We start from the raw sequence: 24,858 nt of genomic DNA, 5'->3' as shown, positions 1-24,858 counted from the left end.
GCATGTTTTCTTTGGATGTGGGCTAATCTAATATAAAATCTTTTGGCCAGGAGGGAGGGTTTTTTAATGAAATTTTGCTAAGTTGTAGTTAGTATAAATCCAATTTACCTACAAAGTCATAAGATATTCACTATTTCTGAGTATCACGATCTTGAATGGAGGAAAGATAAGATCATGTTCCAAAAGACTATGACAGGAGGGTCAAATGATTTTGAAAATGTTTGTCATCTTGCTGATTACAGAAGCATGAAATGTCATTGATGCTGCCACTCTTTGGGAGAATCTAAAAGCTAAATACCAGATTGTGGAGGCTAGTCAATCTTTGTATTTGAAGAACCTACTACTGTTTTTCTAAGTTGCAGTAGGTGGATTTATCTCATAATACTTCTTGGTTTCGAAGGATCTAAGTGATTGATTGTTTGCTACCAAAAAGTTGGTGGATGATGAAGACATGGGAGCTTTGATTTTCTAAAGGTTGCCATTATCTTATGAATCATTTGATGAATCCTCATGCTTGGTTGCAAAGACATACACCTGATTTTGATTAGGTCTCCGCACTTATTTCTAGAAGGATAGGAGATTGGATCAGGCGGAACGTTATCCACACTTTCAATACAATAATAGAGAAATAGAATTTCAGCAAAACAAGGCCACAAACAAGTGATCTATTGTCAATGTAAATGTTCTAATTAAATAGGTTTATGAGAGGGAGACAAGCTGGCTATCTAGGAAACAAACCACACAAACAAACAAAATTAAAATCTCAACAAAGTAGTAATATTGCTCCTAATTTGGGTGCTAGTTGAAACCATTTATTCTAACTATAATATATCCAACATGAATATATCTATAACAAGGAGTTGGTGGCTCCTGCCAAAGGGCCATTTGTATCTAAACTTTGATGGTGCCTCCAAGGGAAATCTTGGACCATCTGGAGCTGGTTTCATTGTGAGAAGCGACACCAGTGATCTTATATGGGGAGGTTTCGTTAAGCTTCCTGATGGCACCAACAATGATGCCGAATTTGCGGCCCTCCTTGGCAGCCTAAAATTACGTAAGGAGCAGAATCTCCTCAATATTGATATTGAAGGAGACTCCCTAAATGTGATTCGGGCGGTTAGCTTTGGAAATGCCCCAAGCTGGAAATCTAGAATTTGGGTGAACGGCATTTGGGAGATCCTAGAAGGAATAGATTTCTTGATAAAACATGTTTTTTGTGAAGCAAATTAGGAGGTAGATTTCCTATCTAATCATGTCATTGATCAAGCAAATGATGTTATCATTTCAAATGATATCATGTCTTGGACTGGTTTAAGGCTTAGTTACGGCGTCATGTTTACAAATGCTGCTTTTGATGTTCTCTGAAGAAGGTAGTTTTGAGAACACCCTCATCAGGATACGATTGCACAAGTGGTATGTAAGTAGATGTTTGGGGGATCTGTTCAAATCACAATGCCCAATTTGTTCTAGATTATTGGGTTGAAGTGACATTCTTCATGGATGTTGCCAACATTACCTTTCGATATAAAGTTGAGCATGTAGACGAAGGCGAAACATTTTGGTGTAGAGAATGGCGGGGTTAGTGTCTAAGGAGATAAATACAATGATTATTCTGGAATGTGAATGTGACTATAGTCAGGCATCGGTGGAAGCACAATTGAAGGAGATATTTTCTCTGGATGGGGACTAGGCAAAGGAAGGGGTAAGGAAGATCTTAGGGATGATCGTCTAGGCCATGGCCATGTGTACAATGTTGAGCTCCTTTGAGAGCTTTGTCTACATTCTGGCGCGGACTACAAGGTAGTCGAAAAGGCTATCAGGCATCTGGTTGCCCCCCATCTTCAGGACTCAACTGTGAAGGCCCTAAAGAGACTTAAGTCCGAAGCATTCAATGGTCTAGTTGTTGATGCTTTTGACATAGAGGCGATTCTGAAAAACAAGGATATGCATAATATTGTAACGTGTCTAAGAGATGGCTTGAGTAGGAACAATCTTGAGACATATGAGTACATGATGTGTATAAATGAGGATTTGTTCTCTTCTGAGCAGCTGAGTAGATCTCAAGAGGTCATAGAGGCCATAAGGACTTTGTTTTCTTACTGCTGCTAAAATCATGTATTTTGTTTTTTTTGTGATTAATGATATTTGAAACTTAGTTGCTTCGGTAAGATAAATGATTGAATGAGAGACTTCATTTATCTCTCATTCAATCATCTACCTTATCGATATAACTACAAGCTAAATGGTAGACCTCATGATTAAATAAATAAACTTGTTATAATCATCTTTATATGCATTCACTATCCAAAACATCGGATTGCACAGTTTGACATTTGGACATCATTATCAAACATAATCGATCATGCTATGATCATATTACACATGTTGTGATTGTAATAAGAACAGACCGGACTTATGATAACTATTATAGCTATCATATGATAGCATCGATTGATGTTATCATATGATAACTATAATAGTTATCATATTTATCTCGCATTATACCAATCTGTTATCGGTTGTTATATCAATAGCATTTGACATGACCGATTTGTTAATTGGTTGATTATATTATTTGACGTGAGCTGATTTGTTAATCGGTTGATTATATTAAATGACGTGACCCGATAGTTATCGGCATAACACTCTAATGAAGCGGTGCTTGTGCACCGATCAAGACATGTCTTGATCGGGCATGTCAAGAGACATGTCCGGTCAAGGCATGCCTTGATCGGGCATTTCAAGAGACATGTTCGATCAAGGCATGCCTTGATCGGTGGGCATTGCTTATAAGTATATGTCATATGAAATGCTGTAGATGCATAGAAATAAAATAATGTTATCTCCAGCAACCTGTAACTTAAGAAGCAACAGTAAATATCAGTAAAAGAATAACAAAATTATACAACTTTAGACATGAACATAAATTTGAATAACATTTACATGGTATCAGAGCCATGCTGATTGAACCTAAGGCATTCAAATTTGAGAAGTTCAAATCGAAGATATAAACATCATATTTTCCATGGCTAATGCTGTCAGATTTGAGGACAGACTTGAAGGAGGTGATAATTTCTCAGCATGGAAGGTCAAAATTAAGATGATTCTAAAAGAAAATAAAGTTGAATCATTCGTAAGAGTTGAATCCAAAGAACTAGAGAATGAACCTGACAAATCAACAAGGATTGAGGGAAATGAAAAAGCCATGAAGATCATAGTCGATGGAGTGAGAAATCACATTATGCCAATAATAACAAAGCATGAGACTGCCTACCATATGTTCAAAGCACTCGAAAGTGCATTTGAGATAAAAAACGCAAGTAGAACCCTAGCTCTAAAAAGGGAAATAAATCATATAAGTATGAACAAAGGAGAGTCAATCAATGCATACTTTATGCAGATATCAACCCTAAGGGATGAACTGGCAACGCTTGGATATGAGATCAAGAGCAAAGAGCTAATGCTCATTGCTTTAGATGGGTTGCCTAGTACATGGGAAACATTCGTCCAAGGCATTAGTGCAAGGGCTAAATATCCGAAATTTGATAGGCTAAGAGCAGATTGTCTTCTAGAGGAGTCAAGGCTAAATAAGAAGGGGATCAAACAAAAGAACATAGATGAAGATCTCCATGTTCTAAATATCAACTCCAACAAGAAAAACAAGAAGAAACATTTCAAGAAGAGAAAGAACCGACATGAGAAAAGGTCATCGAAGAAAGACAACTCTCACATTCAGTGCTTTAGGTGTGATCAATATGGACACTATGCAGCAAGATGTCCGGATAGAATCAAACAACAAGCTACATTTGCAAAAGTTAAAAGGGAAGAATATGACTCCGAGAAGCATGTATTCTACTCTGCCCTCTCCAATCAAGTATCCAATAAATCTAACACCTGGATCATTGACAGTGGGTCTTCAAGACACATCACTAGGTATAGAGAATTATTGGATTCCATGTTAGAAGAAACTGATGAAGAAGTAACCATTAGTGATGACTCTACACATCCAGTGAAAGGCGTCGGTACCTGCACCATTAAGCTGAAGATAGGCATGTCTCTTCAACTCACCGAAGTTCTGTTCATTCCTGGCATCAGGAGGAACTTAATCTCCATATCTACACTTGAAGATGATGGGTACAGAATAACATTCATGAATGGTAAAGTTCTAGTATGGCTACAAAACTCTTCCATCAAGAAGGCTACAACCCTAGGACATAGAAAAGGCTATTTGTACGAGGTATGTACTAAATCTAACCTAGCCCTACTTCATGAGATTGCAGATTCTAATGAAATTTGGCATAGAAGATTAGGTCATTTAAACTTTCGTGCTTTATGTTCAATGGAAAAATTAGTAATTGGTTTGCCTAAGTTAAAACAATACCATTCTGGTACATGTAAGGGGTGTGCCCTAGGCAAAAATACTAAGAGTTCCTTTCAGAATAGTTCTAGGAAAACAAGCAATGTTTTAGAACTAGTTCACTCTGACCTATGTGGGCCAATGTCTGTACCATCATTAGGGGGGTTCCTTTATTATGTAATGTTCATTGATGACTTCTCTAGGAAGACCTGGATCTACTTACTTAAACGTAAAGAATCTGAAGAGATGTTCAAGAGATTTAAGGAATTCAAATCTCTCTCTGAAAACTCTTTCAGAAGGAAAATAAAAACCCTAAGGACTGATAATGGGAGGGAATACACCTCAAACATTTTTAGGGAATTTTGTAAAGAAGCTGGGATTAAGAGGGAGTTCATTTTCTTAGAGATTCCACTCCTGAGATTCAAAGGGAGTGTTCAAAAGAAAATGAAGTACAAATTCCTCCCCAAGAAATCTCTAAGAAAAGACCTCTATGGGTTCACAAAACAATGGAAGATGCAAGGGACTTTGCATCTCCTTCAGGGACTTTTAGAGAAAGTAAGAGGCCCCGAAGATTCACTAGCTATGTAGCCCTAATGAACGATCTCTCCAAATCAAAACATTCTAGTGTACTAGAAGTTCTTAAACATCAAGTTTGGAAAGATGCCATGTCGGAAGAATATAAATCCATCCTCAACAATGATGTGTGCGAAATTGTTCCTAGGCCAAAAGGGAAATCCGTTGTCTCATCCAAGTGGCTATTCAAAATCAAACATGCTGCAGATGGTAGCATAGAGAAACATAAAGCCAGATTTGTTGCCCGGGGGTTCTCACAGAAAGAAGGAATAGACCATGATGAGACATTTGCTCCAATTGCTAGATACACCTCTGTCAGAACAGTACTGGCCATTGCAGCAGCCAAAGGTTGGAAAGTCCATCAAATGGATGTGAAAACTGCTTTCTTGAATGGTAAAATTGAGGAGGAAGTCTACTTAGAACAACCAGAAGGGTTTGAGATCCATAATGCAGAGACACGTGTGCAGATTAAAGAAAGCTCTATATGGTCTAAAACAGGCTCCCAGGGCTTGGTAGGAAAGAATTGACAGCTATCTGCTGAGATTGGGATTCTCAAAGAATGATGCAGATCCGAATCTTTACTTCAAGAAAGTCAAAAGTGACATGCTGATATTGAGATTATATGTTGATGATCTTCTGATTACAGGAGAAGATCACCTTATTGGTCAATGTAAGAAAGACCTTGAAAAGGAGTTTGATATGAAGGATTTAGGCCTTCTACATTACTTCCTTGGATTGGAAGTTTGGCAAAACTCTAACAGCATTATACTTAATCAAGGAAAATACACCTTAGACATATTGAAGAGATTTGGTATGATGAACTGCAAACCCATGACTTCTCCCATGGAAACTAATCTTCACAAACTGAAGGAGGCAGTAGCAGATTCCCCATTGGTAGATTCTACTCTCTACAGACAGATGATTGGATCATTAATGTACCTGGTCAATACTAGACTTGATATTTGTTAACCAAGTAAATGCTTTGAGTTAACTCATGTGTGAACCTAAGGAGATTCATCTTATGGCAGTAAAACATATAATGAGATACCTTCAAGGCACTCTTAACTATGGACTCAAGTATGAGAATATTGGTTTGAATCTTCACAGGTTCACTAATTCAGATTGGGCTGGAAGTGTGACTGATAGGAAAAGCACCCCAGGGTGCTGCTTCAACTTGGGTTCAGCCATGATATCTTGGATTAGCAGGAAACAGTCTTCAGTAGCTCAGAGGTCTACAGAGGCCGAATATATCGCAGCTTCCATGGCTACACGAGAAGTTGTATGGCTACGGAAGCTACTTGTGGGATTATTCGGAGAACCAATGAAGCCTACTATAATTCATTGTGACAATCAGAGTGTATAAAACACTCCGTGAACCCTGTATTTCATGATAGATCCAAACACATTGAGATTCCTTATCACTATGTGAGAGATATGGTGGATATGAATGTGATTCAGTTGCAGTATATCAGTACAAGAGACCAGACAGCAGACATACTGACCAAGCCCCTATCCAGAGTGAAAGTTGAACACTTCAGAAAAGGTCTTGGTATGATTGAGTTATAATTAGTTTTGTAATCTGTACTAATATATGAGATGTTTAATGTGTAAACTTCTTTTGTCGTTTTATGACTTAATGGGCTCCACCCCTTGTGTACATTTCTAAAAGGCGACGATCTTTTAGTCAATGAACACTTGTATTAAACTTTATAAGGTGACGATCTTGTAATGTTGATATCATGCTGACTTGATATCACTCTGACTCATGGATGTGCCATGATATGTTATGGTAGACATTATGTGACGTAATGTCAGTGCACATACCATAACTTGGATATAAGGGAATTCAACATTCTCAAGTATTTTATATCCAAGGTATCGCGTGTTATGCGATACTGTTATCATGTGTTATGTGATATCTATATCACGAGATGATGTGATATATTCCTGTGTCACTCATTATGTGATGCATCATGTCACGAGCATATGTGATATGATCCTTTGTATTACGAGGTCGTGTAATACATCCTATTATGAGAAATATGATGCTTATTTCAATGTTTACATAGGTCTCCAGTTATCTTCCCTAGCTAAGAGGGAGTGTTGAAACTTAGTAGCTTCGGTAAGATAAATGATTGAATGAGAGACTTCATTTATCTCTCATTCAATCATCTACCTTATTGATATAACTACAAGCTAAATGGTAGGCCTCATGATTAAATAAATAAACTTGTTATAATCATCTTTATATGCATTCACTATCCAAACCATCGGATTGCACAGTTTGACATTTGGACATCATTATCAAACATAATCGATCATGCTATGATCATATTACACATGCTGTGATTGTAATAAGAACAGACCGGACTTATGATAACTATCATAGCTATCATATGATAGCATCGATTGATGTTATCATATGATAACTATAATAGTTATCATATTTATCTCGCATTATACCGATCTGTTATCAGTTGTTATATCAATAGCATTTGACGTGACCGATTTGTTAATCGGTTGATTATATTATTTGACGTGACCCGATTTGTTAATCGATTGATTATATTAAATGACGTGACCTGATAGTTATCGGCATAACACTCTAATGAAGCGGTGCTTGTGCACTGATCAAGACATGTCTTGATCGGGCATGTCAAGAGACATGTCCGGTCAAGGCATGCCTTGATTGGTGGGCATTGCTTATAAGTATATGTCATATGAAATGTTGTAGATGCATAGAAATAAAATAATGTTATCTCCAGCAACTTGTAACATAAGAAGCAACAGTAAATATCAATAAAAGAATAACAAAATTATACAACTTCAGACTTGAACATAAATTTGAATAACATTTACAAATGTGTCTAAGAGATGGCTTGAGTAGGAACAATCTTGAGACATATGAGTACATGATGTGTATAAATGAGGATTTGTTCTCTTTTGAGCAGCTGAGTAGATCTCAAGAGGTCATAGAGGCCATAAGGACTTTGTTTTCTTACTGCTGCTAAAATCATGTATTTTGTTTTTTTTGTGATTAATGATATGGGAACTACCCCTTGGTAGCAATTTGGCAAAAAATATTAAAAAAAATTAACCTTTAGTTTGTACTGTAAACCTTATTGACAAGAATTAAAAATAAAATGGAATATCCTGTAAACATCATTTTTGCTTTCCATCACACAAAAGTTCAATTTGTTTTTGGCAACCTTATAACTACATTTAAGCTATGTTACCCAGGGACACGTCCCCGGTTTTCTTTTCAGGCATCCCCGTCCTGAGGATAGGGGACTCCTAGGCGATGTCCCCATGAATAATTTTGACAATGAATTTTATAAGCAAATTGACTTTGACTCTGAATTTAACACAAATTTGGCATAAGAACACTGCTAGTTCTTATATGTTAAGGTTCTATAATGTATATGTGCATGCTTTATCCATTTTTTCATATGAATGTTTTAAATTTTTCTATATATTTTAATTTTCCTTATTTTTATATAGTCGTCCCCCTTGCTGTCCCCTGGCCATCCCCAAAATTGGCAAAAAAAATCACCGTCCTAGAAACGCATACCCCCGTCCCCACCCTAGAAACTCGGGGTAACATAGCTTTTAAGTGTTGCCTTTTAGATCACTAAAGCGATACTTATTTAAGCAACCTTCTACATCGAACTATTTTCTTGGCTTGTATTTAAGAGACATTGTTGCCTTGCTGCTTTTACATGACATTCACATATTGCTAGTTGGTATAGCTGCTTGTTGATATTTGATAAAGAGAACATTATATATAGAATTAAACAATTTCATTATGTATCTATTCTCTAGTGATAAATTTGTATGGGAACAATTTTTGGTGAATTTATGCACTTAGTTCATTTCTCATGTATTTATTCACCTTAGGTTAAGCTTACTTAGGTAGCATTTTATTAAGGCTGATTTTTATTTAATCCTTTGGTGCATTGTTTATCATTGATAGTGGGTGTTAGATTTCTGTATGTGGCCAGTGAGTTTTCATCCTTGTTTACCTACTCTTGTGGCCAGTGCTTATTCACAATTTTTGGTTTTGAGCAATTAGCTATCTAGAATTAAATCTTGGTATTTTTATCTTGGGTGGATTGCTAAGGCAAATCTTACATGATATCAAAGTTTTGATCCTCTTAGCATTTTAGGCTACTTCATCTCCATTATGTTGAAGATTTTTCGAGTTTTAGAGTGACATTGTATTTGTAGATACTTGTCAGTGAATGTTAGAATTAATCCAAGCCTACCATTGCATATAAAGTGACCAAAATGCCAAGATCACTTGTCAAATTGTCCAAATCAAACACCATTTCTAGAAGCTCAATTTTTGTATCTTGTTAGGTCGTACAGTCAAATAGCTCTGCCATTGCTTCACCTAGATGCCACCACATTTTCTAATGTCATTCATGCACCATTCACGGTTGCCACTTGACATCAACTGAGTATTCCTTAGAATATTCCCAGTGCCAACCAATCAAGAAGCATCACATGTCAACCTTGCACATAGAATCAACACCACATAGAAAAATCAATGTTTTCCATGTGTTAGTCCTACACAATCACTACTATGTCCGCAAAATTTCCAAGAATATTCTTACATAGCTGACACCTATGTTAGTAGAATATTTTGAGAAATATTCTTGTTCATTAAACACTAGTTAGCAGTACGGATTACCATGTTAGTATTACGGACAGCCACATTATCATTTGTACAAACTAGTCAGCTTGTCACACCAACATTATATGGATTGTATGCCACTCCAATAGTTAGTACATTATATTTGGTGCTTTAGCCACTTGGTGACATCATGTTGATCTCATCACTTCTTTGGAGGAACCTGGGCTGTAAGGTTTGAATTCTCATTCTCTCTTGTTTGGACTTTGGTTGGGGTCAAATGTTTTTTTACTTTGGCTATTTTTCCAAAGGCTATGCAGTGGTAATCTCCTTTTTAAGTTTTGATGTCTTTTATTCCTGATGTTTACAATTTTATTAGAATTTTGTTTAGCACTTCTCGTTTTAAAAACTTCTTGATATTTGTTCTTACACATATAAACTTTCTTAAGTTCCATTGTTTTGAAATTGTGATTTTTCACGTACTTGGCACTCATACTTTCTTATTCTATTTCAAATTGTACTTTCAACTTATTGGTCTTATTTGTAAATTGTAAAAACCTAGATCAAGACCATTGTTATATTTTAAGTTGCATTTGTAAATGCACTAATCATAAAATACCTAGCAGTGTATTGTTTGGCAGGGGTCTTCTAGTTGAGTGAAATTGGAAGTGTATTTGCTTGTTGGTTGCAAGTTTTTGCATCTTGTTTGCATTCTTTTTGTTTTCTGCAATGGATCTATAACAACAAATCTCAATATTAACGTTATATAACTACTAGTAAAATGACCTTATGACTAGGTTCTAAGGATTGTTTAATTTTATTCAAGAAACTTAAAAAGACCCTATTGTAGGAGCTGATAAGATCAAGTGGTTTAGCAAATGTGATAAATGTATGGTTTTATGTCTTGCTAAATCCCTTGATTTTCTTTTCCATGTTGAATTATGTAATACATCTAAGGAAGTTTGGGATAAGATTCAAGGGTTTTTGGTAAAAAATATGAAATAAGAGGCAGTCAACTTGAAATTGACATAACTAGTTCAAGTCCAAGCAAATTACTAAGAATGCAACTTAAGAATTGTAATATTGAAAATGGGTTTTGGTTAATTGTAACAAACCCACCTACTTTAAAAAAAAATTGGATACAAAATGCATATGCAATGCCTCCATACTTTTGGATCATCCAGATCCCGAAGTGGGCAAGGTCAGAGCATACAGTGCTTTGACCACACCTTTATTTACAATGTATGCTAAAGATGAATAATAGGAAGCCGACTAGAACACACAAGAGGCTTAGTCAACCTAATCAACACCACTTCGACGGACTATGTGAATTCAATGGAAGGCACTGAAAGAATATCTAAGCTTGACTCAAACCAAAACTGTCAATAATTACAGCTTGTTCAATGCCAAAATGGGCTGTATGATAATGCTATAATGATTTGCAGTAAACCGACCAATCCTACAATACAAAATGCATGCAAATTATAACACTTTGCTGGTATTACCATCTGAAGTTGACAAAGTAGTTAGGATATGCATTGCAATATGAGAAAGAGAAGAAACTGTTGTAATAACTGTATATCAGGTCTGATCATAAATAAACATTGCTACAACACGTTGAATTAATTCATAAAACCATAGAAGGGAATATAAGCTCACAATGGTTAATGGAACTCTGCAATGCCGAAAAAAGATGAATATATGCTGATACACTATCACAGACATCAGACTGATACACTATTGATAGCAGACTAAAACACCATTGCTGTCATAAAAATCAGATTGATATACTATTGATAACACAATAGAAACACCACCTACACAACTGTAGCCACTGCACAGATGCAAACTAACACAACCAAACTGAAATACTACTGAAAATATTTTTATATCTCCTTAGAATCCATGCCGATTAAACAAAGAAGACATAATATACTGCCGTAGGTCTGAGATAGAGATTAATGCTGCTGGTACAGTAGGTACAGCCCACAAAAACCTCAAACATCCTCTTAGAACATGCTATAATCTTCAACAAAATTGCTTCAGTAACATTTAGCAATCAAAACTTCTTCAAAATACATCAAAAATTTCCATTTTACCAGACATATGGAGAGAACTCAGAGCACCAATATGATCTTAGGATGAAATCACCATATCTAGCTAGGAGAATTTTTCTTCCTTGAAACAGTATTCTAAGAGAGTTTTCGTCCTCAACAAATATGAATTCAAGTTCTTGCTAACAGCAAATGAAAATGAAAAATAACTCAGTTTCTCTTTTTCTCAAGACCCAACCTCTTTTTATAACCTTTTTGGAGCTATTTTAGGAAAACACGTGTTTTTTGCTATTTTCAAAACGCTTAATTTTTTGTTTTTCATTGCCTTTTTATCTTTTGCCAAATAAATGTTTCTTGCTTTTTTGTTGCTTTTTAGGAAAAATACTTTTCCTTTTGTTGTTTTTTCAAAAAGTACTATTTTCTTTATTATTTCTTTTTCAAAGAAACATTTTCCCTTAGTAAAATAATGGAAAATGTCCTTATGACCACTTTTCATAGTGACACTTTATTTGCACACTTTTTTCAACTCGTTTTTTTAATAATAAAATGTAAGCTATCAAATAAAATATTGAAAAGTAACTTTTTGAAAACTTAAATACTTAAATTGTTTTCCCTTTTCCAATGCAATTAGCTATTGGAAAACTTTGAAAAATAAGCTAATGGCTAAACAATTTCTCACATGCGAGAAGGGGACATTACAACTAGTTGAGTGAATTTTGGGGCGTATTTGCTTGTTGGTTGTAGGTTTTTGTATCTTGTTTGCATTCATTTTGTTTTTTGCAATGGATCTATAACAACAAATATCAATATTAACGTTATATAACTACTTCAAATAGAAAAGTAAAATGACCTTATTACTATGATCTAAGGATTGTTTAATATAATTCAAGAAACTTAAAAAGAACCTATTGTAGGAGATGATAATATCAAATGGTTGAGCAAATGTTATAAAATGTATAGATTTATATGACTTGCTAAATCCCTTGATTTTATTTTTCATGTTGATGTAATACATCTAAGGAAGTTTGGGACAAGATACAAGGGTTTTTTTGTTAAAAAAATATGAAATAAGAGGTAATTAGCTTGAGAATTACATAACTAGTTCAAGTCCAAGCAACTTTGACAACATATAGGATTCACACAATCCAAATCACTAAGAATGCAACTTATGAATTGTAATATTGAAAATGGATTCTGATTAATCTTTAGTGTTGCAAACGGGGTTGCAAGCTGAGTGGGCTTAACCTTGGAGGAAACTCCATGGTTAAGCACGCTCAAGTTGGAGTAGTACTGGGATGGGTGACCTCCTGGGAAGTCCCAATACTTCACCTCTATGAGCTAAGTGTGCCATTCATTCTCATGAGAGATGGGTTCTTGTGAACCACTACTCATGAATCATGGGTCACTAAGTTTGACTCAAAAACTATAGAGTTGAATCCTGATAGCAATATCATAATCTTTAGTGTTGTCAAAATTGGGTCCTAACCATATTCCACTTTCTATGCTACTAAAAATAGCTTGGTATCATAATTCACTATGCCTTTGACACATTTGCTGATAATATAATTAGGGCTATGATAAACTAATTTAGATGGATTTGTTGAAGTCTTCAAAATCTCCTACATTGGTTGTAACCATTCCACTAAGGGTTAGAAGACTTATAGTAACATTAAAAAGAAGTAGGTATTTTCTATGAAAAGAAAATTGCAGTTGTTTTTTGTTCTAAAACTAGATTTTCAGACCTATTCTTCAAAAGGAGATTCATAGAAGAAAGAGAAGGTCAAATATGGGTATTGTAATGTTGTCCTCATTTTTGTTTTAAAAAATGATGGACCATTACATAAAAAATTGTCAAAAAAAAATGAAAATTTTACTCTATGGAACGCTTCCCAAGGCATAATTTCGCTTTACCCTTTGACTAGACTAATCCTCAGTCCATCCACAAACCATGTTTCAAATTTCATCGCATTTTGGGTTCGTTTGCTATGTTTTTCCTTCAATTTCGGGTTTTTTCTCCTTGATTGCAGGTGGGAAATTTTCCTTAAGTTGTAAGTTTTAATGTTTTTCTTTGTTTTAGTGTTTGTAGGGAAATTTTTAGTTAATTACAAATGCACTTTATGAAATTAGAACTTGTAACTTAACTTTTTATTTCCCCCTTGATGCTTTTTGGCTTTTTAAGTCATAATAGAAATTTTTTGGATAAGTTACAAGTTAATTTTAAATTATAAATTTAAAAGTCACTTGTAATTCTTTTATAAAGTTTGTATTTAAGTGTTTTTACTTGTAATAGGGATTTTATTTCCCTATTACCTGTTTTATTTTCTAAGTCACTTGTAAAGGGAATTTTAAATCCCCATTACAAGTCCTTTTTTTAAAGTTAAGTTATTAAAACTTGTTGAGGAGATTTTATTTTCCTCTTACAAGTTGTTATAACTTGTATTTCTCTCTCAAAACCCTGATTTGCCTTATGAATGAAAATAAAGGCATTGAAAACTTGCTAAAGGGTTTTAGAAACCCGATTTTGCCTTGCGCAATGAAAAGTGACATTTTAAACTTGTAATATGAAGAAAGAAACCCACTTTTCATTGTTACATGCAAATTAAAACTTGTTGCATTCTCCAAGAACTCAACCAGCCAAGGAAGGCGAATTTGTTGAAGTTTTCAAGAAAATTTTGTGGAGGAATTTTAGGAGGTAAGAGGCGTTTTGATTGTCTCCTATTTTCATGCATTTGCAAACACGTCCCACGCCATTTGGAGGTTCAAATCGCTAGGTTTTTTTTTTTTTTTAAACAACAAAAAACATGTTTATTAATGCCGCGATTTTCTTTGAAATCTGTCACAATTTTAACACTCTCCTAAATCGTTTTTGCTTCCTTCACCTAGGCGTGGGGTTTGGATAGAGATTTGATCCATTTTTCTTGCATCTTGAAACACGTTTTGCTGTTATTCTTCAAATTCGGGTTTGAAAAAACGTGGCAAGGGTTTTGGAGTTTATTTCTATTTAAAGGATTGCTTTCTCCATTCAAAGATTGTTTCATCCCTTGAAGAGGCATCTTGGATAAACAAGGTAAGTTTTCTTTTGGTTTTTGCTTTCTTGCTTTGTTTTATTTCTTGTCTTCTTGTTTTATCTTTCTAATTGTAAATTTGTGTATATGTTGGTTTTGCCCTAAAATCGGTTTTGTGAGAGAGATTTTCCCCCTTGGCAAAGCAATTTTTACATTGCATTGATCTTCCCAATTTTCCCTCTTTACTTGTATTCGGGATTACAAGTAGGATGAAAATAATTGATCTTCCCATGTGATTAGAATATTTTAATTATCTTTTGGTGAAATTCCAATTCCCTAAGTGGAAAAATACCCATTCTTTCAAAATCGGAGTTTTAGAACCGGATTATATGTTGAAAGTTCTTCCCATTTTCTTGAAAATGATCTTCCCAAAATCCTTCCATTTTTGTTCATACTCGTTGCCTTTATCCTTACATTCCATTCACATCATTTCCCACATGTCAAAATCTCATTTTTCACTCATTTCTCCATTTGCCGTTCTACAAGTACACTTGCATTCGGGTTTTAAAAATCCGATTACATGTTTGTTCTTCCCCACTTGTATACTTGTAAAATTTTCCCCAAGATCCGAAATTGGTCAAAGTCAAGTTTCCGGCATTCCCATTTATTTCCCATGTTTCTCTAACAAAGTTGCGAAGTGCAAGGGCTAGAGTTCTTCCCATTTGAAAAAGGAAAAATGTTAGTTGCAGCTGATTATGATGTTGCTTTAACACTTTTAAGTCTTCATCGCAGCATACCAGGTTGTTCTTCAATGTCAGATTTACCATCATCTCCCATTTCAAAGAAGATAAAGTATAAATATGACAAGTACCTGAATGATGTTTCCCCTTCACAAGTTTCCTCTCCTTTGGATCATATCAAGGATACGAAGATAGGGCATGTTGACATGTCATAATTCATTAAAAGGGTGGAGGATCCGCAAGATAGTAATATGCAGCGGTTGTTGGACAGCCACATTCATCATGCATCTTCTTTTCCAATGGCTGCCCTAGAACCTGAATTTGTTCTCGCTTGCACTAACCACTTCGACAAGGAGACGAGAACCATTAGAAATGATGATGGTGAGGCAATAATCTGCCTTGATGCGGATACTATTGAGAAAGTCTTCAAAATACCATCAACACCTGTATGGAGATTTCAAAGGATAGTGTAGCTGAGTACTATTTCAAGAGGAAAAAGGGCTGCAAACGTCACATTAACAGATGGATTCATGAGTCACGAGCTGCTTTCACAAGGTGGGCTAAGTTGTACCGTTGTGACTTCAAGTGGGAAATTGGAGACATCATTACTCTCCTCAGAAGGATGATGGGTCTTGAGCACTCTAATGTTTTTGAGCCCTGGATGTATCAGTTTACCATGTTCATAAGGCAGTCCCATCATATATCATGGGGAGAAATTATGAATGACTTTTTGTGTGAACAACTTGCAGCAATCCCTACTACAATGACCTACAAGAATTCATACTTAGTGTATTTAGCAGCATCACTTAGACATTTCCCTGGGCTAAGTTGTACCGTTGTGACTTCAAGTGGGAAATTGGAGACATCATTACTCTCCTCAGAAGGATGATGGGTCTTGAGCACTCTAATGTTTTTGAGCCCTGGATGTATCAGTTTACCATGTTCATAAGGCAGTCCCATCATATATCATGGGGAGAAATTATGAATGACTTTTTGTGTGAACAACTTGCAGCAATCCCTACTACAATGACCTTCTACAGGAATTCATACTTAGTGTATTTAGCAGCATCACTTAGACATTTCCCTGGTCTTTCTACCAAGGGTGATCGCTCGCTTATACCTATGTGGAAATATTATGATCAGCTGCCCTAAGACCCAGCAGATTACATTTCAGGAGGGTTCAAGATGCCTTCTTTGGTTACTTCATGTGCCAATTTGACAAGACTCTAAAGAACAGAAGGGTGTCAGATGAAGCATGGGAAAGAGTGAATGAGTATGGTTGCTTGTTCTTTCAATTCTCGAGTTTCACTTATATCGGATGCTACAGTGGGAAGCCATACATGCTTCCTAGATACCCGACTGATAAGATTATTCTTATGGAGTTGGGAAGACAGAACATGGTTGTACATGCACATCAATCTGTCAAACATAAGGTTGGGATGAGGATTTCTACAACTAACCCATTGAAGATTGGCCGGTATTCTCTTATCGCATCCACCAAAGCTAAAGCTATGGAGACCGAGATGTAGGAGATTAAACTCAAAAGGTTTAAGTCAAGGGCAGATTTTGACTACCGAGGTATGAAGGAAAAGATCAAAAAGTCCTTCATACACGTGCATCGCATTGAGGATATCTGGGTGGATCTCCATACAGAAATGGAGGTTCTCAACATGGACTACTGCAAGCTCACCCTTGAGCAGGGTATTGATTTGAACCTAGTGGACATTTCGCAAGGGATGGTTGATGATGGGAATGTGCTTGATCCAGAGTATGTCTCACGAAGGGTTGAGGAAGCCCCACTTCCTTTAATCCAATGGTCACATAAAGAATGCACTTCCTTTCTTGAAAGATTTCAGCCTATCCTAGCTAACACCAACACTTGGCTCAAAGGCAATGGTGTTAGACTCATGAAGATTGAGGTTGGAAAAGAAGATGACTCTACGGGTCCTCTTGGACGTAAGTATGAGATTCAGATCGACAACAAGGAGGGTGCATCATCTTCAGGCACTAGGATCAAATTGCAGGTTAGTCGGGCAATAGTGCTTCCTCCTAAGGAGGCGACAGTTCGTGGAAAAGAAAAGTCTTAGATTCACATTCATGTGATTGATCCCGATAATCCGGAGGAAAGACAACAATCCGATGATGCTCCTAAGTCACTGGCTTCGGAGTCACCTCATGAGATTCCCTCCTCAATTTCCATGGAGCTGCCTCTATCTCCTCCTGACACAATAGTGGAGGAGTCTCCTCAGAATGTCGTTCCTGTTTCAGCAATTGACCCACCTCATGATCATCAACAAGAGAGTTCGCTGGAAATCTCCGAGAATACTCCTGCATGTATCCATTTGCCAGAGATTGATACCTCTACTTCCGTTTTTGAAGAGTTTATGAGACAATTTTCATGTCGTTTGGTTACCGAACAAACCATGGTTGCCATCCAGACAGATACTCCTCCTAGGGTGACCACAGTTGTTCAAACAGAAACTGCTTCTCCTTTGTCTTCGGTAGCTACTAGAGGAGAACTAGTCGTTTTACCTCCATGGCTTAGTTCTTTTACCCCAAAGAGGAAGAAGCAGGAAATCTCTCCTGATGTATTTGATTATCAGCAACTCAAGCAATCTAGGCCCAAGGTTGCTAAAAAAGCCAAGACAATCTCAAGGGTAACTGTTGACAGCAACAAGATGAAAGTGGCAGAAATCGTTAAGCCTCTTGCAGATAAGCCACGTGAGGAAATGCAAGTTGCTGATTACAGGGTTACAAGGATAGAATTGGGTAAACAAACACATTAAGTGGTCAAGCATGATGCCCAGCAATCCGTAGCTTCACTAGTATAACAGTATGATGAACTTCTAGCGAAGAAAGACAAGCTAGAAGAGGAGAATAGGCAACTTGTTGTAGTTGTTCACAAAATTACAAAACCTACTGGTGAAGGGAGTAATCCTACAAGTTCTTCCGGTTCACAAGAATCAATTCGGGGAGTTGAAAGAGTTGCTCAGTAGGTACAAGCGTTGGATTCTTGGGTGGATCAATTTCATGATCTGTGTGCGCAAGTGCTAAAAGACATATTCCAAATGATGGTTAAGTTGGAGACCATTGAAGAAAAATTGAATCTTACCTCTGAGACTTTCAAACAAAATTTGGAAAGGGTTGAAGGTAGCTTGAGAGTTTGGCGCACGATGCCTTGACAACAGTTGAGTGTTCTTTAGGAGCATGCCATTATTCCTTCCATGGTCATGTATCTAGAATTTGAAGAACTTCTAGAGAACAAAGCCCTTGTTCTCAAATCTCTCATTGAGGAGATTGATGACGCAATGAGATTGCGAGTTGAATTATTCCAAGGTGTTGTTTCTCACTGTGAGAAGGTCTCTTGTAATATCATGGGTCAAAATGGGGAGTTGATACCAGAAGAAGAAGTGCTCACAGATCTACAAATGAAGATTCATAATGAGTGGAAAAGTGAGCAATTTTCAGCTGCCTCAATTCAAGTTTTGATGAAACATCAAATCTTCTTGCACGAAATCCAGTCCACTTTGGAGAAGAACAACTCTATGCTTCTTCAATGCCATGATACCATTGTGAAGACCATGGTTGTCGCCAAGAACATCCACAAGTCGAATCTTGTTGAGCTACGAACAATCATGCAGAAGTTCGAAGGATTCATGTCTTCACACAATGCAACTTAAGTGTTTTTCAACACTTAGTTGCATTTTTCTAGAATTGTAATCTCTTAGTTGTAGTTTTTCTTTTGACATGTTTGCTTGTAAAAACATTTTGTAAATTGCAAGTCAAGTCATTACTTGCACTTTTGTAATTACATGTAAAGCAACTACAAGTTGTGTTCAATTAGGACTATAGTTGGAATAATTCATAGTTAGTTATTGAATAAGTCTTGGTGGTTGAGATAATTTCTCAAATTGGTTAGGATCCTCCCACCTTTTTCTCAAGACTCCTCTCCTATAAATACTTGAGGGGGTCTATTGTAATCTTTATCTTTTGGAAAGCAAGCAAAAACTCTGCCAAATTTGTAGCAAAGAAGTCTTTGAGCTTTTATGTGTAAATTGAAGAATTGAAAGGAATAGAAGAAAATTATTCAAATATTGAGACTCTGTGCTATATTCTTGAGTTTATGTTCAATACTCCTTTCTTGCAAGTGTTTCTTAAAGGGCTTAATCAAATTTGATTTGCAAACTTTGTGCTGCAAGTATTGGAGATTAATTTAGTTAAAGTAGAAGTTCTATTGAGAAAAGTTGTAAGACTTTGTGCTTACACACATTCTTAAGATTTTATAATAAGAAATAGCTATGAAACTTTGAGCTCACACTAGTTCTTGTTGTCTTGTGTAGAAAGAAATAAGTTATTTCAGACTTTGTGCTGTTATAATTTGTTCTTAATATCATTAGAATAGAAAAGGGTAGATAGGACTTCACATAGTCAAGACTTTGATCTTGATATTGTTGTCTTGTCCCGAAGGAAGTGACGGAAGTCTTTGAACTTTCAGGAAACTTTATTTCCTTTCTCTCATTTCATTTCAAAAAGTTGTTATTGCCATTTTATGTTAAATTGCTATCACTTTTTTGTGAAGAGAAAAGGATATTGGCTTTCTTGAAAAAAGAAGAAAAACTGTTGTTACATCCTATTTTAGTTTTAAGTTTTAGATAGATAGGGGGAGTCTTCCCTTAATTAGGAGAGTTTTACTCACACATTGTGGTCGAAACCACAATTTTGTATATTTCCCCAACTGTACAAAATTTTCAACCAACATGTAAGAAGACAGGGCATGATGAACCCATAGGCATCAATAACAAATCGTTCGGTTGACTAACATTCTCCAAAAGAACAACATCAGTCTTCTTGATCCTCTTTGCAAGTGTTCTTCATCCTCTTTGTCCAAATTAGATAAAGGAAAGGGAAGGCACTTGTCACGATTGTAACCTCTTCTTCTATTCTTTGGCTTCTTGATACTAGTGCTTCACATCACAAGGCTTTTGCTAGAGATGAGTTCTCATCATTGCAGCAATGCTCTATGCTATAGACTCTCATGGGTGATGAATCTCCAATAAATGTTTGTAAGTTTGTAGGATGGGATCAATTGATACAGATGGTAGGAACATTTAATGATGTTTTTTGTCTACCTCTTTATGCAACAATCTCTTTTCAATGTATCTATTCACAGTGCACACATATGGGTATAGGCAAGACGGTTATGATTCATGAACTAAAGGGTGATGTTCTACTTGTAGCTAGGAAGGTTGATCAACAATCTAGATTGTATGTTTTTTCTTGTGCTTTGTGCTAGATTGTATTGACCCCATTTTCAGGTTCTTTTGTTTTGTAATTGGCACTAACTCTTTGGGTTTGTCCCGGACTGATCAAAGGGGTATTTGATGTTACTATTGAGTTTAAATGGTTTAGTGGAGTTGTATGACACTTTCAAATGTTATTTTTGACTTCCAATTCGGTCTCAAGATTCTTGGAGGGAGCGTCTATTTAAAATAAGTCAACCGGTTGGGTCTGTTTATCATCGTTCATCATTAGGATCACTCCTAAGCAATCAGTTTTCAATTCTGATGCATTTTGACCATTGTTGCTACTTGGGTGTAATTTTGAATTATATTTAATTATTTTACTAAGGTTGTAACATTTAAATTAAAATGATTTATCAAGCACCTTAGTATTATATGTTGGAAAGAGAACGGAAAGTTTTAAATGTTGGGATGCTCAAAAGTGAATTTAAATGCTGGAAATGTTTTAAAAATAAAATAAATCGCTTTTCAGAGTTAAAAGGCTTATTAAATTAATAAAGTGAGTTTTCCGAGTAGTTCTCCAAAAAGGTTATAAAAGGGGGTTTGAGAGCTCATTTGATATTATGCAGTTTATTCTATTTCTTTGATTGAAACCCTTGTGGTTCTAGAGATTGAACCTGGTTCGTCTCAACCTCTAGAGGACAAAAACCCTTGTGGGAAGATCAGTTCAGGTGGTTAAAGATTCCTCCCTAGCTGGTAGCAGGAGAAATCATTCAAGTTTCTCTCATTTGCACTGCAGCGATTCGTTTCAAAATTTGTGAAGTCTTCATTAAAGACAAATTTCATATCCCAGGCGTGAGTCTATACCAAGGGCGTGGTTCCTTAATATTGGCATAAAGAGTTTTAACAGCTGGGAAACTTTTGATGCTGTAATTAGAGGCATTGGGAATAACTCTCACACTTATATTTGATGTATTGAATATCTTTGGACAACGTTTGAACAAGTTGCTGATGTTTGTGTTCTTCTCTCTTTCAAGCTAATTGAAGGACAAGTTATTAGCCTCCTGTTGCCACTGTTATATCAGACATAACTCTGCACTTGGACTGTGATATGGGCAGATTTGGAGGAAGTTTTGAGCTTCAGCACTAGCTATATGAATGTCATTTCTATACATACGTCATTGGAGCTTCAAGAAGAACATAACGGTAGAAAGAGGATAGAAGTATTCATTTCTGCTGTATCTCTTTCAGATTGACATAAGTCTTGTAAGAGTGCTGCTATGATTTTCTGAGTGCTGCAATACAAAGGAGGTTAGACTTGTAATCTTTCTTCAGATAATGCTTAATAAGAAGAAACGCTATCTATTTCAGTTGTGCAAGTGTTTTTTTTTATTATCCAGTCAATCAATGTTCATCTTCATTTATGAGCAAAGAAACTGTTTAAACACACTACTCTTGCAATTTGAAACAATACAAGCAAACTGTTTGACAAAATTACTGAGAAAGGAAAGGTGAAAATTTGGGCAAGATACCCTATGGTATCTTGTTAATTTTATGATCAGAATTAGAGTAAGCAGAAATTAAACAATAATTGAACAACTGACACAGCAATATACCCTGGGAAAACCCTCCTACGTGAGGGAGAAAAACCCAGCAATAATGTCTCTTATATATTGAATCAATTCGATTACAATATGGCTGACACAAAGCCAATTATGAGGCCACTCACAAGGCCGAATTAATTGCACCAAAAATAATTCGATCTCCTTGATATAATTATCGAACTGCTGAAGTATGAAGGAAATCAGGAAAACTGTGTGTGTTGTGTTAATCTGAATGAAGTCTTTGATCCTTTTTATATATGTGCAAGAGTGACCCTTATCAAGGGTCGTCTCTCTTCTCAAGAAGGACAACATGAAGAGAGGCGTCCATATAATGGAAAAGGGATGCGTCCCTTAATTAAGTCGGCCCACAATGATGATTGGGCGGTGATTATGGGCGGCGATCTTCATATAGTCTCCCGCCGCTAACACATCAACTTATCTTACATAGATTCCTCTTCTACTACACTTCTTACTCACTTTGACAATGCAAGTAACCTTTGGCGTGAGCTGTTTTGTCATCTTAACAAACACTATCTTTAGCAATTGAGTGAAAAGGATATGGTCATAGACTCATAAGCATAGATTCAAAACTCGGCAAGTACCCGCAAGTCTTTCAGTTGGCTGGGGAACTTGGTGACAGACTTGTTGAAGAGTCTAGGCAAGTCCGTGGTTCACTTCTTACTCACTTTGACAATGCAAGTAACCTTTGGCGTGAGCTGTTTTGTCATCTTAACAAACACTATCTTTAGCAATTGAGTGAAAAGGATATGGTCATAGACTCATAAGCATAGATTCAAAACTCGGCAAGTACCCGCAAGTCTTTCAGTTGGCTGGGGAACTTGGTGACAGACTTGTTGAAGAGTCTAGGCAAGTCCGTGGTTCAAACTTCAGACACTTGCCATATCGATGGTAATCATTGTAGAGATTGTCAATAGGTCATGGAACATTGAGTAATAGTGATTTACCAATGTCTTAGAGGCACAGAAGACATGTTGCATAATAGGACTCAATTTAGAGTGACTAGTTATGGTCTAACAGGATGGGAACAAAGAAGAGAGGTAAATGACTCAAAGAACCAAGAAGATCTCTTGAAAGAAGAATATTACATATAATGGTGTTTTCTGACTATCATAATCACCTTAGATAAACAGTATTTGATGAGGAACATGGATTTCAACAAAGATATTATTTGGAATTTTCTGCTAATTGTATTTGATGATTTTGTAGGCTTCCTGCAAATAGACAGATGGAACTAGCTGTCAATGTAATAAAAAGGGCAACCAATGGACTTGATATAGAATAAGTATCTGAAAAACTAACCAACAAGCAAATTTAGAAAGTCAATTAGCAAGCAACAATGAACCAAATAATTTGCTAGCCTAACTGGATCGATGTGTCTGATTGGAAGAGTGAGCCGTATATCAGAAAGCTTCATGTAAACAAGACATCTTTTAAGAGTCTTGCTGTTTGGAGGTATAAGAAACTATGGTGTATGTATAGAGATATATTTCAAACAATAAATGGAAAATCTCATTTAATGTTCTATCTGTGAAGAAACTTTAACTAGTCTCCATCTTAGTATTCTCATATCAACCTTGTTGTCGATGCATATACACAGTGGAGAACATTGGATTCTTTAAAGTTTTTTTTTTTCTCTTAATGAGGAGACTCTGATCTTTCAAGTTCAAACAATCAGTTATTTGTATGAAGAGAAACGTGCGTTTTGCTGCCTGCAATCTAGTATGATACCTACAGAGCTTTAATCATCACCCTTGTTAGTAAATATATGATTTAGTATATTATCAATTTATGTATTACTATAACTACATTCATAAAAAAGTATTCTCATGTCTTGATTGTAAACTGCAGATTTCGCTAGACAAAACTGATGGAGAGAGGAAAGTCACTTTAGCACCAAATTGTGTGCATAAAGAATTATAGTTTTCAGTGGAATGCGATTTCTCATTGTGCATGCCAAAGTGATTCTTACCATTTGTGCATTTTATCTGCCAGAAAGAGCTCCTTTTTGGCTATTGGCTTTTATTATTCTTTTGTAAATTAAGTTGTCTGTATTTTTTATCTAAATCATGTTTTACCTCTGCTGATTGTAATTGATCAGTCAGTGCATTGGATGACATTCACTTCCATGTCAAATCTTGTGGTTTTTCAAAATCAATAAGCAAACATTGAATACTTGCAACTGAATTCACGGGTTTATCCCTTATAAATGTAGGAAGTTCAGTCCCCATGAGGTAAATAAATCATCCTCGTGGTCTCATATATAAGAATTATCGATTAACTCTTGTCACTAGAAGCATCACAAGTATTGAAACTTCAATCTGTCAGTTCTTCAAAAACTGTTGTTTATCCTTCGTGATTGGCAATAATCTTATTTATAAGTTTAATTCTTATATAGTCAGCAACAAATGCCTGTGGAAAGATGCTCTTCTTTTTTGCAATTACTAATACTAGATGACTAAGACTGCTATTATGTGATAATGGTAAGAATCGTAAGATTGACTACAATGTACGCATGCATGCTTACAATTAACATACAATTTGATTATGAAATGGACCTTTCACCATTTTTGTTTCAAATTAACAGAGAAAATGTAAGACTGCCTTTCAGCTACAGTACAATTAAACATTTAT

The 24,858-nt window shown here is 35.9% G+C and overlaps 1 protein-coding gene across 4 annotated transcripts in view; it reads left to right on the top strand.

Moving 5' to 3' along the window:
- Positions 1 to 24,617, top strand: part of LOC131037289 (guanylyl cyclase 1) — a 244,855-nt gene extending 220,238 nt beyond the window's left edge. For all 4 annotated transcript variants that reach the window (XM_057969391.2, XM_057969374.2, XM_057969368.2 and 1 more), the window contains one exon: positions 24,076 to 24,617. In XM_057969391.2, the coding sequence (XP_057825374.1) occupies positions 24,076 to 24,147 (72 nt within the window). In that variant the 3' untranslated portion in view covers positions 24,148 to 24,617. The remainder of the gene's footprint in view (positions 1 to 24,075) is intronic.
- Positions 24,618 to 24,858: the final 241 nt, after the last annotated feature.

The sequence above is a fragment of the Cryptomeria japonica genome, chromosome 6 (assembly GCF_030272615.1).
Source record: "Cryptomeria japonica chromosome 6, Sugi_1.0, whole genome shotgun sequence".
Classification (NCBI taxonomy): domain Eukaryota; kingdom Viridiplantae; phylum Streptophyta; class Pinopsida; order Cupressales; family Cupressaceae; genus Cryptomeria; species Cryptomeria japonica.
The sequence above is the reverse complement of the archived record's forward strand: the minus strand, read 5'-3'. Positions and strand labels throughout refer to the sequence as shown.